This window comes from Aricia agestis, chromosome 13 (assembly GCF_905147365.1).
Source record: "Aricia agestis chromosome 13, ilAriAges1.1, whole genome shotgun sequence".
NCBI classification, from domain to species: domain Eukaryota; kingdom Metazoa; phylum Arthropoda; class Insecta; order Lepidoptera; family Lycaenidae; genus Aricia; species Aricia agestis.
Genome location: NC_056418.1, coordinates 6,714,190 through 6,733,693, shown reverse-complemented (window position 1 = coordinate 6,733,693; position 19,504 = coordinate 6,714,190). Strand labels below are relative to the sequence as shown.

Below are 19,504 nucleotides of genomic sequence, written 5' to 3'. Positions count from 1 at the left end.
TTAGCGACTAATATAATTGGATACTTGCCAGTTATCCCTAATCAACAATTATAGTTTTAATCTTTCCTTAACTTATTATTTATTAACATTTTGCTTGAAAGTGACAAGCTATTAACTGAAACGGGCTGGATCTGCACTTAAGCCTATTAAGTGCTGATTTACATTGATAGAGTACTGGACGCCAGTACCGCTAAATAAAAAATGCTGGTACTATCCCATGCTGGACTGGAATAAAACATGTTCGTACATACAGGCCGTAATACAAAATGATAACACTTTAGGTCTAGCTAGAGCAGGCAGCAGCGTTTCCCAAAGTGGGCGATAACGCCGCTGAAGTGTGGGACCCAGTAAAATTGGGGGCGTTGTGTAGAGGCTTGTGGGTGATTTATTTCATCAGGATACATTTTAAATTGAAGCAATAGGAGCGCTAAAATATAATTTGTTCTTAAAGTGGGCGGTAGACAAAATAAGTTTGGGAACCTCTGAGCTGGAGTGTGTAATATATATGTGTCCCTCACATAGAGTTCATTGTAAAAGTAGCAGCGCTGAAAGAGCTACTTTTGACTTCTATGTTTCTATGAGAAATGCCTAACGTCATAAATTTGTCAAAATAATAATTTAAAAAACTTGTTTTGGCGCTGCTATCTTTCAGGTGAACTCTACATAGAGATACAGTGCTGTGCTGCAGCCTGCAGCTGGTCCAATCGGAATCCAGTTTAGCTGGCGCCCGGCTACTGTGTGTATGTAAATTATCCTTTATCATTTATGATCGGTCATAACTCTTAAACACCGTGTGGACAGCGAACAATGTAAACTTGGGAAACAGCGTGCATAGTAACGCGTTACATAACAAACTCTGTCGATGTCGGTCTCGTACTCGTTGCGCACTCACTTGGCGCTCGCCATTTAAATTGTTATCTCTAAGCTGATAACAAACAAATTTTCCACATTTTTTTTAAGTTTTTAACTTCCAAGACGAGGTTGTTAACCTAGCTTTTGAAAATTGTTACATATATTTGTTTAACTGTAACATAAGTTTTAGTTTTCATCTTATTAAAAAAATATATTAACCTTAACTAACGCTTTGCGTTAACGAATCGTAAGGAAAATATAATATTTTGCTCATTAAGAAAATTTATAAAATTTGGTTTGTTATTATAATGAGGTTACAGATAATTAGGAAAGTGTATCGCTATTAGTTGCGACTTGCGCCTCGTCATTGTCTCGTTTAGATGTGATCTGACTTTAAGAATTATTATTAATATCTTATCTATACATCTATACATATATATAAAAATGGATTTTCAATTGTGTTAGTAACGCTAAAACTCGAAAACGGCTGAACGGATTGGGCTAATTTTAGTCTTAAAATATTCGTAGAAGTCCAGGGAAGGTTTTAAAGTGACACGAAGTTCACCGGGACAGCTAGTCTTATATATATAAAATTCTCGTGTCACAATGTTAGGCCGCGTACTCCTCCGAAACGGCTTTACTGATTTTAACCAAATTTTTATATATGCATATTCAGTGGGTCTGAGAATCGGCTACTGGGTACTTATTATATTGATAAGTGCATTTGTTGAATAAATAATAGTAAATTATTACAACTCGAGACTGACGGCGACCATTGTTTGTGCGACGGGATAGCGATGGACGTCGCCATGGTGACATACTTATTTAGTCACTTCAATAAAATAATACGGCCGAAATACTTTATATGGCAAAGAAACGTTTGCCGGGACAGCTAGTACTTATATAATAAGTTTATAACCGTAGTCCATAACATTTTTTTAATCGCTTCAGCCGTTTAGAAGTGACAAACATACAAACTCGCAATCTGAAGCCTTTATAATATTAGTGTGATTAGTGTGAAGTGTGTAAAGGTGATATAAAGTGACAATAGTTCTATTTTCCTTATTTTACTCTAGTCTCTACAAAAATGGAAAGGAATAATAATAATGAATATTCTGAATAATTTTCACAGAAAACTATATCCATTTCTGTGATAATTTTAATATCCAAACGAAGGAAACCCAGAGTTCAAAAGAGTTAATTTTCCACTTGAAGAATGGAAATAGCCTTAGAGACAATCGTCTATTCTTATACTAGCGAAGCCCTACACCGTCACCACTTGCCGACATCACGCGTTCCCAAAACGTTACAAGTTACAACTAACAGCTTTGGTACCACAAGACTAGTAACAAAATTGCATAGAAATTAAAAATATTATAAATCTAAAAGTGTATCTGTCTGTCTTCTACGCTTAAACCGCTGAAACGAGTTTATAATTCTATTGAGTTCCGCAAAAGGACATAGGATACTTTTCATCCCGGAAAAATGTACGGTTCCCGCTAGGGTTGTTGAGGAAGTGATTAGGTCTGAGGAAGAGGAGGAGGAAGAGGAATTTTTACGCGTAAATTTAGAGGATGCGGATGAGGAAGAGGATATTTTTTGAGGAAGAGGATGCGGATGAGGAAGCGGAAGAGAAAGCGGATGAGGAAGAGGATGATAGGAAAATATAAATACTAGCGGACCCAACCCAAAAGTCTTTGTCCTGTCTGTTCATAACTAGGTACATACATTACACTAAAATTAATTAAAAGGGCATTTTCCAGTGGACCAAACTATGAATCTAAGCCATTCTCAAAACACACACAATAAAGAATCATCAAAATCGGTCCAGCAATTAAGGAGGAGTTCAGTAACATACACAACACACGCACACAAAAAAAGATGAGTGAATTCTCTGGCTCTGGCGTGTGCGTTGCCATAATTGGATACGCGACGCGCCTGCGCAGTGAAATTCCTCATAAATTCCTCTTAAATTTTGAGGAAGCGATAGCGGAAGAGGATTTTTTTATTTTTATTTATGAGGATGCGGTAACGGTTGTGGAACCCAAAATATTGCGGAACTTCCTCATTATGAGGAAGCGGAAGAGGAATCCTCAGCAACCCTAGTTCTCGCGTGATAAAACAATTTTAGCGCAACGGGTGTCATCTAGTATTTTATATAAAGGAATAGCCTGGGCTATTGGTGCAAGTGGTTTTAAGTTTCGATTTATAAACGGGTGTAAAGAGTCCATGGTACAGATTTTTTTTTTTTATTAAATAAGGGGGCAAACGAGCAAACCGGTCACCTGATGGTAAGCAACTACTGTCGCCCATGGACACTCGCAACATCAGAAGAGCTGCAGGTGCGTTGCCGGCCTTTTATGAGGGAATACGCTCTCTTCTTAAGAGCCCATATGACCCTAACTTGACTACATACTTTAACCTAGATCTCAAAATCTGTAAAGTCTAGAAAACTGATTTTTTGACACAAGTAACTTCAGTTCATAAAGATTAAATGCTCAAGACGAAAAATCGATTACTCAAAAAATGCTCGATAGTTTCTTTTTTACAAAAAACCTTGTTTTAGACACATTTTTGCTTGGATCTTCGAAGTTTGCTGTCTTTTCTTTAAAAATTTTTAATATCTAAAAAGGTATTGATAAAACCTAAATTTGCTCAAAACACTTTTTTCATAATCATTATAGTTCGTCTTTTATTCAAGTAAAACTAACTCGGCGATGATTCCGCGCCGTCCTTTTTCACCTGGCATATGAAAGACGGGCGTGAGTGTGAAGAGAGAAGGACGATGTTTGATTTTTAGTCAGGAGAGCTCTTAAAGGTTTGCAGGTCGTATAGGTCCGGAAATACTGCTTGTGACTATGGTGGTATTTTGGATACACTGGTCGCGCGAGTCAATGACCGCCCAAACGCATTACAATTAATATGTTTAATTTTTTTATTTAAAACTCGGATTTTAGTAAAAAACAAGCCCCAAAGCTGTAAATTGTTATATTAATTGCAATTATGAATTTTGTGCTAATAAATAAAACCTAGTTTCTACCTTAAAATCATACCCCTTCGTAATTAACCATGAGGCAACTATAAAACATAATTAATTTCGTTTATTAAAATTATAAATTATTTCGTTTATTAAAATTAATGTTCGTAAATTAATAACTAAAATTTAAATTTTATAAAATCATTATTTCTTTCAAGATTTTCCCACACGTCATTTTAGTTTATTGTAGGTAAATGTAAAGTTTCCCGAATATCTTGCAAGGAGATACTGAATACGAATTTAGGTATGCAAGTTGTCCCGAATATTCTAGATTTAATACAAAATCTCCCATACAAAAAACACAATTTTTAGCCTAATTTTGCTCTATAATGGTACGGAACCCTTCGTGCGCGAGTCCGACTCGCACTTGACCGATTATTTATTCATGTGTTACAAATCTAAATAAGCTACGGCCAGTCGCCAAATCACGCACAAGATAACGCCAGGTAGAGTAGTTTGATGCATATGTGTGCGTCGCTTACACACAACGTTTGAATAAAGAGTCTTCTCAAAATTTTGGTATAACAAAGTTCAATAAAATAAAACTATTATTTTTAATATAGTGATGACAAAGCTCCAAAAGCAAGTTGTGCAGAGCATGTACAATACATATATAATAGTATCCATGTCATTAATATTAAACAGATAATATAAGTAATTCGTTTACATAATAATATTATGTATGTTGTCCGTTAGTATGATGGGACGAGTACATGGTATGATGGTATATTATTATGATCAGTATGTATGCGCTATAATTGGCCAAATACGTACAAGGTTACAACAATAATACAAAATAATAGCATTTGTAGCGCAAAACTCAACATTTCTCGTTTGTTTGTATGGCGAGAGGTTCTTTTGTTATTTAATTTTGTGACATTTAATTAGAGTAAAATAGAATACTTTTATTCTAGTAGTACTAGTACTTCTAGTAGTATGTATTTCAGTATAATTTGTCAGTTAATTATTTTCATTGCGAGATCCGGGCATATTGAAGCAGCGTTAATGCCAATGGCGCACTTTAATACTCTGAAGGGTCAATGGGTTGCAACTTGCAGCAGACACTTTACAAGGTAGAGCAACGGTTCCAGGTTTTCACAGTTTAATTGTAAATATTAATATCAATATTGTTAGGAGAATCGATATTATTCGTTTTTGATATGACGTCTAAACGTTAGCTAGAGTCAATTTTAGGGTTACGGCTAATTTTGTTTGTTAGCCTGCCACCAGTGGACCGTAGCGCTTAAGAGGATACACCAGAGTCCAGAGGCTAAAGAAATGAAAAAAAAGTAAGTGTAATTATGTAATATCTATAACTGTCTCCCTTACCTGAAGTCTATACCGCAGAACGCGATAGAGACAACTGCAGAAAATCAACGTTTCGTTGTCGCCTGATTCCTTCTCCAAAACTTCACCGATTTAAGTACTTTTTTCATTAAAGGTTAAAGAAAGGCTTGAGCTGTGTTCCTATGTTCTTTTTTTTGTATAATCTAGCCAAATCTGTTTTCTGGATGTTTGAACACAGCGGAAAATCTGGCCATTTTTTTGGGTTTTTGAACGTTCTATATTATTTAATAATTAAATTATGAAAAAAAAGAAAACATAGGGACATTGTATTAGTGGCCGTAGATATTCAGGAAAAAATTATAACTCTACTAGCATTATCCAGGGAGGAAACAGGGGACAACTTTTGTATGGAAAAAAGGGCGGTGTGGACTTCTCTTAACCTTAATTCTTAAATTATGATAAGAAGGTAACAAGTCGACAGACATATTATCGTACCAAATACTAACCCACCGTCCTCTATCGGACAAGAAACCTGTGACGTCACAGCGTTTGTTTATTTTTAACCGACTTCCAAAAAGGAGGAGGTTATATGTTCGGCTGTGGATTTTTTTATTTTTTATTTGTGTATGTTCAACGATTACTCCGCCGTTTGTGAACCGATTTTCGAAATTTTTGTTTTGTTGTATTAGGTTTCACTCCAATTTGGTACCATGTTCACAAAAGTGGTGACCTGATGATGGGATCCATGAGTAATCGAGGGAACTCCTCTAAATTTATATGGAAACATATGGTGATTTTGGTTTTATAAGAAGCATCCTAAGCATATGCTACCAAAACGCAAGATTTTGCACCGAGGTATATTATGGTTCCGAAGATACTAAGAGAACTCCGGATTCCTTATAAATACAAGTTTGGGGGTTTAGGCGCTGTTTTAAGAACTGAAAGCATATGCTACTATGCAAATTACATTCATCATCATCATCATCATTGCCACGTCAGGGTCTCCAATGTCACCAAAATTGAACATAACAAATTCAGCCTTAACTCCAGAGCGTAAGGCACACATTTGGTGTGTATTTCATCATCGGGTGTGTATTTTTTCGAAACCGGTCGTGTATTTAACAATTTTGTAATAAATATCTTAAAATAAAGTGGAATAAGTGCAAGGAAAGTGTATCTTATATCTTTAAACGAGCAATTCTTGTATATATATATATAATTGGAATCTCGGAATCGGCTCCAACGATTTTCATGAAATTTAGTATATAGGGGGTTTCGGGGGTGATAAATCGATCTAGCTAGGAATCATTTTTAGAAAATGTCATTTTCATCGAATACCGAGCAAAGCTCGGTCAAATAGCTAGTAATTATTTAATTGAGAGATACAAGTAACATTAATTATTTAATTCTTATACATCAGAATAACACATAGGCTACAATTTTAACCTACTTTCAAAATGGGGGGGGGTGTTATGTTCGTTTTCTTATATTCAACGATTACTCCGCCGTTAGTTAACCGATTTTTCAAAATTTTTCTTTTGGTATATAGGGTATCATCACAATTTGGTATTATATTCACAAAAGTGTGTGATCTGATGAAGGATCCATAAGTAATCGAGGGAACTCCTCAAAACTTATAGGGAAACATGTGGTGACTTCGGTTTCGTGAGAAGTATTCTAAGCATATGCTACCAACAAGTAAGATTTTGCACCGAGATATACCTGGTATACCGTGGTTGAAGGTGCTGAGGGAACTCCTGATTCTTTATAGATAAAAGTTTGGGAGTTTCAGCGTTGTTTTAAGAACAGAAAGCATATGCTACTATGCAAATTACATTCATCATCATCATCATCATCATCACTACTATATTATACCATTTCATAGTCTTTTAGATCGAGACTCGAGTCTGTCAAGCGATAATTAAAAAAATCTATACTCTACCTAATATTATAAACCATAAGAGTATGTTTGCTTGAATGCGTCAATCTCAGGAACTACAGGTCCGATTTAAAAACTTATCTCAGTGTTAGATAGATCATTTATCGAGTAAGACTATAGGCTATTATTATATTATCACGCTAAGACTAATACGACCGAAGAAACTCAGGAAAATGTGGGAAAAACGGGGGAAATATTTTTTATGGGAAAATGTACGGTTTCTGTAAAATTCCTAATTTACGCGGGCGAAGCCGCGCGGGACATCTAGTTAATTAATAACTACCTACCAACATAGACATCAGAAACAACAGCGCCAAAACTACTGAACCGATTGTAATGAAATTTTGTACACAGATAGTCTAGAGCCTGAGAAAGAACATAGGCTACTTTTTAACTGGAAAAAGGGGTTGTAAGGGGGTGAAAATGCGTAAATTTGTTCAAATTAAGTTAGTTCCAAAAACTCATAACAGTTGGTGCCAAGAGTCGCCTAGATCGCGCTATCGCTTGCTCATACGTATTTTTATAAGAGGAGGTTTATAAGAGATTAAGTTAAATTTTCGATTCTTTCGATTGTTATACACGTTATTAAATAACTCACCTACCAACATAGATATCAGAAACAACAGCCTACCAATAAGAAATCATAAAGTTAATACCTACGTCCTACAGGTATATTACTTTATGTAATAAATACTAAATAGTTTATGGGTAAAGCTAAAGCCCCGAACCCCCCTGCGAAAGGGGGGTTCAAGGGGCGCAGCCCCCCGCCAAAACAAAAACAAACACAATCCAGAAAGTCCAAGAGTAGGTTAGGTTAGGTTAGAACATAGACCACAACACAGAGGGAGCCGAGCGAACGCAGCGAGCGTGCTGCGGCAGCAGCCGGCGACCGTCTTACTTTCGCTTTATAACGGTACGGAACCCTCCGGTTGGGCGAGTTCGACTCGCACTTGGCCGATTTTATTATATTTTACCACCTCATTGTTTAAAAAGCTGCTTAGAATAAGATTTCTTACTGTTAAATTCCGATTCGTAACTGCCCACTGCACGTAACCGCTCATCCATTAATTTTTACCGCTCATTGAATTATTTTACTGTTTAATAATGTTTTCAATGATCCACTTCATTATTTTTTACAACTCATATTTGTTTACTTTACTGTTTAATTTTAACTGCTAAACTAGTTATTAGACGTGCCATTTATAATTTTTAACTTACCAAAACTGCAATTTACAACTGACCCTTTAAATAAGTGTCTTATAATATTAATATTTAATACAATAAATAAGTACATCTTCTTATCTCATAAATTATTTAAAATTCTCGTGTCACAATGTTAGTTACCTTACTCCTCCGAAACGGTTTTACTGATTATACTCCTATTAATCCTTCGATCGTGGATTCTTGGAAATCTATTGTCATTCTATTGTGTCTCGCTCACCGGTGAGCTTGTAATAAGATACGTAGAATAATATACAGGTGTATTAATTATTCTACGTATAGTACGCGATAATTACTAGGTAACTAAAAAGAGTGAAATTATTATTTTTAACAAAAAATTAAAACCGACTTCCAAGGTAAAAACAATAATAACATCCTTATAATATGAACTAAAAAGTACTAAATAATTTTTCCTATCTAATAGTGCCTTTTTCCGTATTCGGCTAAAACTCAACTATTTCTGTACTCAATCTTCATCATTTTGAAGTCGGTGCCAGTTACAAAAGTTTCAAATATTCTGGCAGACTGAAGATTCAGCTATATCTGGTACCGACTTCAAAATGATGAAGATTGAGTATAGAAATACCTAGTTGAGGTTTAGCCGAATACGGAAAAAGGCACTATTAGATAGGAAAAATTATTTAATACTTTTTAGTTCATATTATAAGGATGTTATTATTGTTTTTACCTTGGAAGTCGGTTTTAATTTTTTGTTAAAAATAATAGATAGTGCATTTGATCGTCGTTCAACTATGCAACTGTGTCTATCTCTTGATTAATCAATTTTAGTCCGGCCAATTAAATATTAGTTCATTAAGAGACCGATGCGGCCTCGCCCTATAATGACTTGTAGAGCGGCTCTATCAATGGGAGGTAGAGTATATATAAGTACTTTACGGAATAGTTTTCATGCGACGAAAGAGGGGAAATTGTGGCCTTGAAATAGGCCCAGCATAAGTATCTAATGATTAGTAAAATTGTAATAAGAAAAATGCCAAATAAAAAAGTTGTTACTAACTTTTTTAACTGTGATAATTATATAGCCTTGTTCAAAATGTCTACGTAGTACGTGACACCGCTTATTTCTCTAAAAAACACGTGCTTCACTTTTTTAAGAAAACCTAAAAAAAGAGAAGCATGAAGCAGCATCAAATTAACGTCTCACGACAAGCAACGGTTTTGTAGACCGCGCTAACTACATAACCTCACATTACCAAACCCACAAGTCCACAACAGATTTCAAAGCGACTGCAACTTCAATTATATATTTATTTATAAAATTAATGGTCTTGTTATAATTTTTCTCTCGAGCCCATCCCATAACTTATGATGAAATAGAGCGCTTAGGTTTTATGACTTGCATTTGATTCGGAAGAAGGCGGTTGTATACGGAAGATTTTGGTTTAGTAGTGGTGGTAGTAACCGAAGGTTGCAAACCAAGCTTATGTTTGAACTTTAACCTTCCGTTGCAAATTGCAATCAATAACTTGACAAGGTTGTATTGCAGTCGGAGAAACAGTTATTTCCTTTTGAAGTTGAAAAGATTTTTTTATTTCATATCATTCAGATTTTAGATATCGATTGGATTGGATAATTTGATTGGAGTTTGGACAATCAGTTGATAAAGATAAAAGGATAGGAGCGACTACTGGTTATCAATAAAACACTTCGCCGCCTGTCCCTACTTTGTCTGTCTATCACCATATCAGGCTGAATCGTAAGAAACGCAGGAATTAGAATTTTGAAAGTCAATATTTTTACCGATTATATGTACAGGAGCAAGTACATATTGATTCGTAGCGCAGCAATTTATTCATCGCGCTAGAATCGTTGAAGAAATAAAAATCGCTGGAAACGAAGTATCTCCACACAAAATTTCATATAAATCAGTTTCCTGGCTCCAGATTTCTAATTACTTTTTTCGTACTCTACGGAATACGGAACCCTTCATGGGGCAAACATACACTTGGTACGATTCTCCAAAAATATTTTCATTGAGAAGACTAAGTTTAGTACTTATAATAATTAAAGTTAAGTAATGAATGTACGTCCTAATACTTGTCAAAAATATTTTAAAGAGGTGAATAAATTAACTTTCTTTTCCTCCTACTTAACGGTTTTAACGGTAATAAAACATTATAAATATCTCTACCAAGTACCAACTCGATAAAAAAACAGTAAAATTTCATAGAGTTGATTAAAATACTGAAAACTGAAATATCCATTGAGTTATACCTACTTATAACTCACTGGATATTTCATTTTTCAGCATTTTAATCAACTTTGACTAGTCACACAGTTGTTTAGGTTCTATCTTTAGTTCATAGCATATTGCTATAGCCGGCTGCCGCATAAGAATTTAAAATCTATTGTGTCTTCGATACCCACGATGGAGGTGTTAATTTTCATCAATCAAGTTATTACACTCAGTCGTAGGACTGAGAGTAGTTCTTCCAATTATCTAAAGCTATGTCTCTTTCACATGTAAATGAAAATATTGGTTACTCTTTTCCACGATGACATTCTGTGTGCTGGGAACCATTTTCTTCGTGCGGTGGAAAAGAGACAAGTAGCGAGAGGTTCTACGTGCTCCGCAAAAGGATCTTATTTTTTTTTTAAATAACAATAGCTATATTTCGAGGATTATGATAACAAAGCTATCAGGGCTTTCCGATCCCTGCCGCAAGCGACCGCGACCAACGAAAATTCCATTTAAATGCTATAATATTATGAATTAGGCTACAAGTTTCCTTTTGCTCTATGCCACTACAAAGCAGCTGCGGTCGTTAGCTGACGAAACCTATAATTTATTTTTATGAAATAAGGGGGCATACGAGCAAACGGGAAACCACCTGATGGAAAGCAACTTCCGTCGCCCAATGGACACTCGCAGCATCAGAAGAGCTGCAGGTGCGTCGCCGGCCTTTTAAGAGGGAATAGGGTAATAGGGGAGGGTAAGGAAGGGAATAGGGGAGGGTAGGGAAGGAATAGGAGAGGGTAGAGAAGGGAAAAGGGTAGGGGATTGGGCCTCCGGTAAACTCACTCACTCGGCGAAACACAGCGCAAGCACTGTTTCACGCCGGTTTTCTGTGAGCCCGTGGTATTTCTCCGGTCGAGCCGGCTCATTCGTGCCGAAGCATGGCTCTCCCACGAAAAGTACTGCCCCGATAAGAAGAAGTTACGCCGGAAACAGGAAAGTTGAAATAATTAAATAACCCCCTCCATTTGCATTATTACAAAAATAAATATGCAAAAAGAAGGAAATATAAGTGATATTAAAAAATTTTAGCCAAATAGTTTGAAATACACTTTTTACTAAAATGCAATTATCTCAAAACCGTATTTGTGGAAGTAAACCCTTTCTTCATGTCGGGGCAGTATTGCCTAATTATTCATAAAGTAACATTTTATTTGAATTTTTGTTGGTCGCGGTTGCTTGCCACGAGGGAAAAAAACAGAACACTGTGCAAAACTATACTTACGAAGTCACTGCTCTACAGCCTTAATTCAACACCTTAAGATGCTAGGACACTCTAGTTTAATATCATGAAACTTAAATATGAACTTAAAGGTCTACTTAAAGGATGTATCCTGTGTATCCACTCCCTCTACATTATACTGCAGTTCTATTATAATTTTAAAAAAATCTAATATCTATTATAACTACTTAATTGTACTTAAGTATAAAAAACTTGCCTTCTTTTATTTTCTAATTGATTAATAGTTAAATGCAATAATTTATGGGGAATTTATTGCAAAGTCATGCTTAGATCAATATTCTTACTTCCTTTTATTATGAGGAATGTGTGCAACTCATATTAATACTAAAACCAGTAGTATCCATAATCAAAATTTAAAGATCCCATCATTATTAATTTAGTATTTACCTAATGGCATGAATTTTATTTTTTAATTTACTTATTTAAATGAATAATACTTATATTATATAATGAAAGAAAATGTTTCAAAATTGTAAGTACTTAGTTTAATTTTTTAGTGTGGTGTGAGGTTTTGCCTATTTCTTTAATAGTCACATGGTTTTGTTAGTAAAATTTTAAATTAATTAACATATTCAAATAAATGAGGAAAACAAAACATAGCACATCCTTTTAGCTGTAAAACTAGTCTTGTTATTAAAGTCAAATATCTTTGAGGTAATCATTCGTTAAAGCCCACATTTAATCATTTTAATACACATTTTAATTATAATGAGCTGTTTAAAAATAGCTTCAATGTCTCCCAAGTTGAATATCATGTCAATCATCCACGATAGTAACCTGCCACATGATGCACATCTGGTTATGTTAGATGTGACAACTCTCAAACATATTACGTACATTTTTTTACCAACATTTAGGATACTATATTTGGATGATGCAACATGGTCAGGCTTTTGAAAATTCTGTAATGGTCTCGGATTATCTTCTCGATTTAGCAACTTACTCTAATACTTTTCTATTCTTAATTAAATAGAATATACTTATTTTATTATAAAATATGTAAAAGTCTGGAGATATCTGCCTGTTTGTTTTGTGTATCACAAAAAAATTAAATGGTTTTTTAACAAAATAATAGCTAGTTTGGTTCATGGTTCAAAAGTTCCTGGCTAATACTGGCTGTTTTTTATCCAAAACTATTAATTGGTGCACTGTCATAGATAAAACCTAGTACTCTTGAAAATATTTAGAAACAAATTATTGTACCTAAATGTTTTTCTGATTAGCTATACACATCTATACCATTGCTGGATTGATGATAGATTGCTGGATTGATGATAGCAGCTGTTAAAAAAAATTATACAGTTACTGTAATAAATTAAGAAATATAAATTTTGCCAATTAATATTCCTGTGGAAGTGTAAATCTGTACTCTATTATAAACTAAGATCCGTAACTTGTGTGGCACTAAATTTCCCAAGTAAAAATTTATTACCACACTAAAATTTATTTTCCCTAGTCAAATTAAAATAAAAATCTATGTAACCAACATTAAAATTTTATGCAAAACTTAAGTTGAACAAAAAGTTAATTTAAGAAATTATCTAAACACAACTAGGCAATACTAAAAGAGATAAACCAGCCAGTAGTCACATTAATATTAAGGTCAAGATAATTTACTCATTATACATGCACAAATATTTCTTATTAAGCATGTGCTTTGCTATTGCTGTAGATAGGGTTTTCAGGTCGCTAAACCGAAAAGCCGGACAAAGCAGCTACCTTGGCCGGACATTTATCCAAAAAGTCCTGTTTTATTAGGTGTAAAACCGTCTAAAATTAGTAGGATTTTCATATAAAAGTTATTGAATCAAAGCTCTACAAAAGCAGGACTCCTCTTAATTTTGGCCGGACACGCAATCAAAAAGCCTGACTGTGTCCGGCTTTATCCAGACGCCTGGCAACCCTAGCTGTAGAGCATTAGTATTTTTTGTACCATTCATTTTAAATATTATAGATAGTTTACTGTATTGATTATTAATTTTATTTTATTACACTATTACAAAATCACTTTATTATACAAGTACTAGTGGGATTTGTATAATATTAATTGTACATATTATGGAAAATATTTAAGTTTACTCATAAAATAAGTTTATTGATAAGTAGTGAAAAAACATGCTTCATTTCTTACACAAAAGATTTATGTAATGGATAAACCATGAAATAAAATATTCGTTTAGATATGTATTTATAGAAAATATAATTAACAGAATACAGAAAACCTGCTTTATAGAAAAATTTAACTGTAATATCTGATAAGTGTTGTGTAATAAGATACAAAGAATTATTCAAAAATATAGCATATTATATACTAAAATGCTCGTTGTACGCTCCTTACACACTTTTTAAACATAATTTTACGATATTTCATTGAATAAGTATTGAGACGATCGAAAATAGTTTGTTACAAATGAGACTCCGTATGAATGAAATTATAAGTTGAATTTATATTGTCACATGTTTTGTAGAAATCACATGACTAAACGAAGGGATTTTACTTAATTTTAATACAGTTTAATTTTTTGTCTGATCCATTACAATGTTACATAACTTAGAGCATGTACATTTAGAACCTTACCTTTATTAATATTCTCGCTACCACATTTGTCGTTCACATTGCTGTTAATCGCGCATTTTTTCACTTTTTGAGATGTGTGTTTCGAGTTATTATCATCATTCACTTCACTACCGAGAGCCATAACAACACGAGGAAATTATCCGGCACCGACTGCCCGCGACAAGCACGGTTCCGCACTCAGCTGAAAGAGGACATGTGGTACATATAGAGTTCAATTTTCTAAAACACGGCACGAAGTCTCAAGTCCATTTATTAATTTGACTGAAATAAAATTACTCCAAGTAGAAAGGAAGTTCCCTCTCGCAGTTTCGCCAACCTTCAGAAACTAACGAACGAAATAATGCCTGTATTGCCAGCACAAGGCCTAGGCCTATGGTCCAAAGTTTCAAAGGCCAATCATTATAATGCTGCGGCCGCACATGCGTAGTGCTTCGTGCTTGAGACGATACCATTTGACGATATTGGCAGGTATTACACGCATCAATATTATCATGATTCTAGTATCACGCGATCTTCACAAACTGTGTACCTACTGGGAAATGTGATACTGCGTTTCGGCCAAGTTTCGGCCTATTACACCATCAATATTATCGCGGAATCGTGATAATATTGATGCGTGTAATGCCGCGGCCGCATATGCGTAGTGCTTTTTGACGAAACGAAACGAACCGGCGCCCCCCGGCTTGAGCTACCAACAGCCCACCGTTTTTTCTTAGATTGACTTGAAAGGGATGACACTACGATGCTGCCACTTTTTAATTTCTTCACTTTCTTGACAGAGACGGACTATGACATATACAAAGATTTAAATAATAATTTACATAGATTAGATTGTTTCTTGTAATGTCGTAAATTAAACACACACTATAACTACAACATAATTATTTCAAATTTTCTTAACTATGTGGCGGTACCCACAATTCGCCTAACATTCCTGCATCGCGCTATCGAAGTTATCTGAGCGCGTCGGTATATATACGACAGCTGAATTGTATCACGTGGGCTCCGGCCTGACCGAGCACAACACCTCGCTCGGTCGGAAGATCTTCCTTTAGCTGCCACGCTTATTCCCACATTGGTGACCCTCGACAGAACACGCCTCCTTCATCATCATCACTCCCCGCCCCTCCACACCGCGCCAGCCAGCATCGCCTCATCGGGTACATCGTCCACTAGCCGCAATGTACCGCGGCCTGGGCGACTCCGCATCGGCATCATCGGGCTTTCTCACTACACCGACCGGTCAGCAAGCAGAGCACATCTCTCCTGGTCAGCACGTAGCATCGGCCCCGCACGGCAGCTTTCCGACTCACTGGATCCCGTGCAGCAGCTTACAGTTCCGACTCACTGGGACTCACTACAATAGTTCCGACTCACTGGAACTCACTGGCACTGGCGACTCAAGCGACAATACTTCAAGATTCGACCTCCGGTCTTCGGGGGGGAGTGATGAGAGCACACCTTTATCACAATAGACATAACAACCAGTAGTTCGACTGCTAAGAAACGGACAGGTTTCAATATCTGTCAAATTCGTCGCGTTTCACCATAGACATAATATAATGCTACAGTATATATTATGTCTATGCGTTTCACTAGGATTATAAATGGAATGTGCCTCGCGCTGGCTGATATAATTTATTTTTAAATATTTAAAATTATTATCAAATATTTAAAATAAAGATTTCAAAATTGGATTCTGACAATTTTAATCACATGTGCCAAAACACAAACAACAATACGACCAAAGAGGAACACGTCCAGCGAATATGTCATAGTTTTAAATTCGTAGGTAACAATTTAACAACCCTAGCGACGATTTTCGTCATAATACGTCAAATTTAAATAATAATAATAAATTTAAAATTTTCAACATCAGTTCTAAGTCGGCATACTCTATAATTCTGTCTACTCTGCCTTTATTATTTGACATGAGTCATGACAGGTCCCATCCATTGACTTTTATAATGTCCCTTCTAAACACTGTTCAAACTTTACCGTAGTATGGTAGTATTCTATCCAGTGTTGCCAACTTAGTGGAATTTCCACTAGATCTGGTGGTGTAGACGTACCTTTCGGCGGGAAAAATTTGGTTTTAGTGGCTAGTGGATTTCTTAGTGGATTAGATTATTTAAGTTAGTGGTAGCTTCGACGTTAAACCACTAGTTTTTCATTATGTTTCTAACCCTTGAAGACGCACACTGGAAACTTAATTATATTATTATTATCTTTATTCGTTTTGCCGCATTCTAACGCTGATATAGAGCGATTATTTAGCATGATGAATGTTGTCAAGACTCAACAAAGAAACCGGATGAAGTTTGATCGCCTTTCTTTCGTGCAAGGTTAGCACGCGAAGCCAAATGCTGTAATAATAACATAATACCAAATACCGTAATACAAAAATTAGAACTAAAGAAATTTATTCTTCACATACTGAATAAATGACAATGATTCCTCTAAAGACGTTCATCTTTACTCTTTAGTTAAGTACCTACTTATACATAGGTACATATAGTGCGTCAAGAATGTCTAGGAGGCGAAACTTTTTTTTAAGCAATAGCAACACTCTTTTGACATTTGTCCCTTTGTTGTATCAATACTCTATCACATAAAATTTACAAAACAAAGATTTTCAATTTGCTTAAATTTAGTTTTACAATGTGAAAACTACATGTTACTGTGATTAATATTAATAATTAAAGTGAAAGACGTGTCATAGTGCTGAAAATTTGAAGATTTTCATTGAAGAAAAATAGTAATACGCGAAAATATCACTGAAATTCTCGCGTCCACATTTCCGATTCTGATCGCACAATCGCCATAGTAGCAGGTAATTAAGAGTTTGTTTTATCAATTTTATTTGTTTATTTTATTGTATAATGCAATTCTAAGTAGCCTGAGTAAGTATTATGTGGTATAATAAAACAACAATTTTACTTAAACCTTATGTTTACGTAAACAATGAACTGTCAAAGAAATCTATCATATAACGCGCCTAACAATGATTGATACTTTGACTTAGGTGCTTTGCGTAATTATGTATCTTAGACGTAGGTATATAAAATTCTCGTGTCACAGTGTATGTGCTTAACTCCTTTAACACTTTGATGCAGCGTAATATAATATTATAATTATTACGTTTTATGTTTACAGGTAGCAGAAAAAGCGTTTAACGAAATAACCGAAATGACTGGGAGAATTTATGCTATCATTTTGAAACACTGAAAATAAATACAAGGAGTGGGAATTAACCCTATAATAGGATATCCTAAATTCAATATTGAAGAGCTGATTATTGAAGATGAAAGTGCCTCTTCACTATGACACCACTGCTGTAACTACATGGACCTAGAAAGTGACGATGATTCTGTTTCCGGCTGCATTGTAGAATATTATTTGGATGATCATATTTTATTAAAATAACAAAACCCTGTTTTTCACTTATTTATTTTTTGTATTTTCTTAAATAAGTAGTTCCATAATAAAAAAGGAGTGAGCTTCTCTCAGCTCTCACTGGTCATCGAAGTAGCTATGCAGCTTTCAGGGAGAGGGTACTTAAATAACAGGTGTTATAAATTCATAATAATATGTAGCACTAGTGACTAGATGTCCCGGTGAACTTCGTGTCAATTATAAACCTTCCCTGGACTTCCAGGAATATTTAAAGACTAAAATTAGCCACATCAGTTCAACCGTTTAATCGAGTTATTGCATTTTTTATATAGTCCGTCAAGAAAGTGAAGAAATTAAAAAGTGGCAACATCGTAGTGTCATTTCTTTTTAGGGTTCCGCACCCAAAGGGTAAAAACAGAACCCTATTACTGAGACTTTGATTTCTGCCCGTCTGTCCGTCTGTATCCAGGCTGTAACTCAAGAACGGTAATAGCTAGAGAGTTGAAATTTTCACAGACTATGTATTTCTGATGCCGCTATAACAACAAATACTAAAAACAAAATAAATTAAATATTTAAGGGGGGCTCCGATACAACAAACATAATTTTTCAAACATTTTTTGCTCGGTAACAATGATGACAACAAGTAGGCACTTGAAATTTTCACAAAGGCCATAATTATATGTGTTATTTAATAATTTTTAATAATATTTAAATAAAATAAAAATTTAAGGGGGGCTCCCATACAAAAACATAATTTTGGCTGATTTTTTGCTCTATAACGGTACGGAACCCTTCGTGCGCAAGTCCGACTCGCACTTGACTGATAATTTCTTAGATTGATTTGAAAGGGATGACACTACGATGTTGCCACTTTTTAATTTCTTCACTTTCTTGACAGAGACAGACTATGACATAATATACAAAGATTATAATAGGTACTTTACATAGATTAGATTGTTTCTTGTAATGTCGTAATTTAAACACACAATATAACTACATCATAATTATTTCAAATTTTCTAAACTACATAATAAATATAAATCATAATATTTACAACGTGTTTTTAAACTGTATTTAATATAAAGTATCAAAATCTTTTATAGTGACTGGATACAGTGTGGCCATAAGAGGCCACACCGGAAACAAGTGGCGACTCTATTAATGTCGTGACTTTTTTGACGGGCTATAGGTAACTAAAGTTTTCCTTTTTGTAGTAACAAAAATAATTATTTCATAATAATAATGACGTTGTTGTTTTATTATTTTCAAATTATATTCAGATAGGTTGTTGTTGTCTTTACGTTATTTAGTGGAATTCTGGTGGTTTGAGAGGCCATTTAGGTTTTAGCGGTTTCTGCGGGGCTAAAATGGTCGCTTTGAAGAATCACGATATGAATCATAATATGATTCATTTTTTTTAAATCGCAAAATGCAACTCTGCTTCCAATTCATTTCTGTATTTTTGTACTGATTTGATATTTGTCAGTTTGACAGTTTTGACAATACATTTGCTGAATTGATTGAGAGGAACTGCTAAATGTGACCATTTTAGCCCCGCTGGTGGTTTACGCTGCTGAATTTGGTGGGTTAGTAAAAAAAAGGTTGGCAACACTGATTCTATCTCATAATAGTCCAAGTATATACTAGTACCTAATCTGTGTATTAGTCTGTGCTTCAAACTTGCTTCAGAC

General features: G+C 34.9%; 1 protein-coding gene across 4 annotated transcripts in view; it reads right to left on the bottom strand.

The window, feature by feature from the left end:
- Window positions 1-14,716, bottom strand: part of LOC121733253 (clustered mitochondria protein homolog) — a 38,799-nt gene extending 24,083 nt beyond the window's left edge. For 2 of the 4 annotated variants that reach the window (XM_042123465.1, XM_042123466.1), the window contains exon 1: window positions 14,415-14,716. In XM_042123465.1, the coding sequence (XP_041979399.1) occupies window positions 14,415-14,535 (121 nt within the window). In that variant the 5' untranslated portion in view covers window positions 14,536-14,716. The remainder of the gene's footprint in view (window positions 1-14,414) is intronic. The other 2 variants (XM_042123464.1, XM_042123467.1) reach the window with 1 other exon arrangement.
- Between the last annotated feature and the right edge of the window lie 4,788 nt (window positions 14,717-19,504).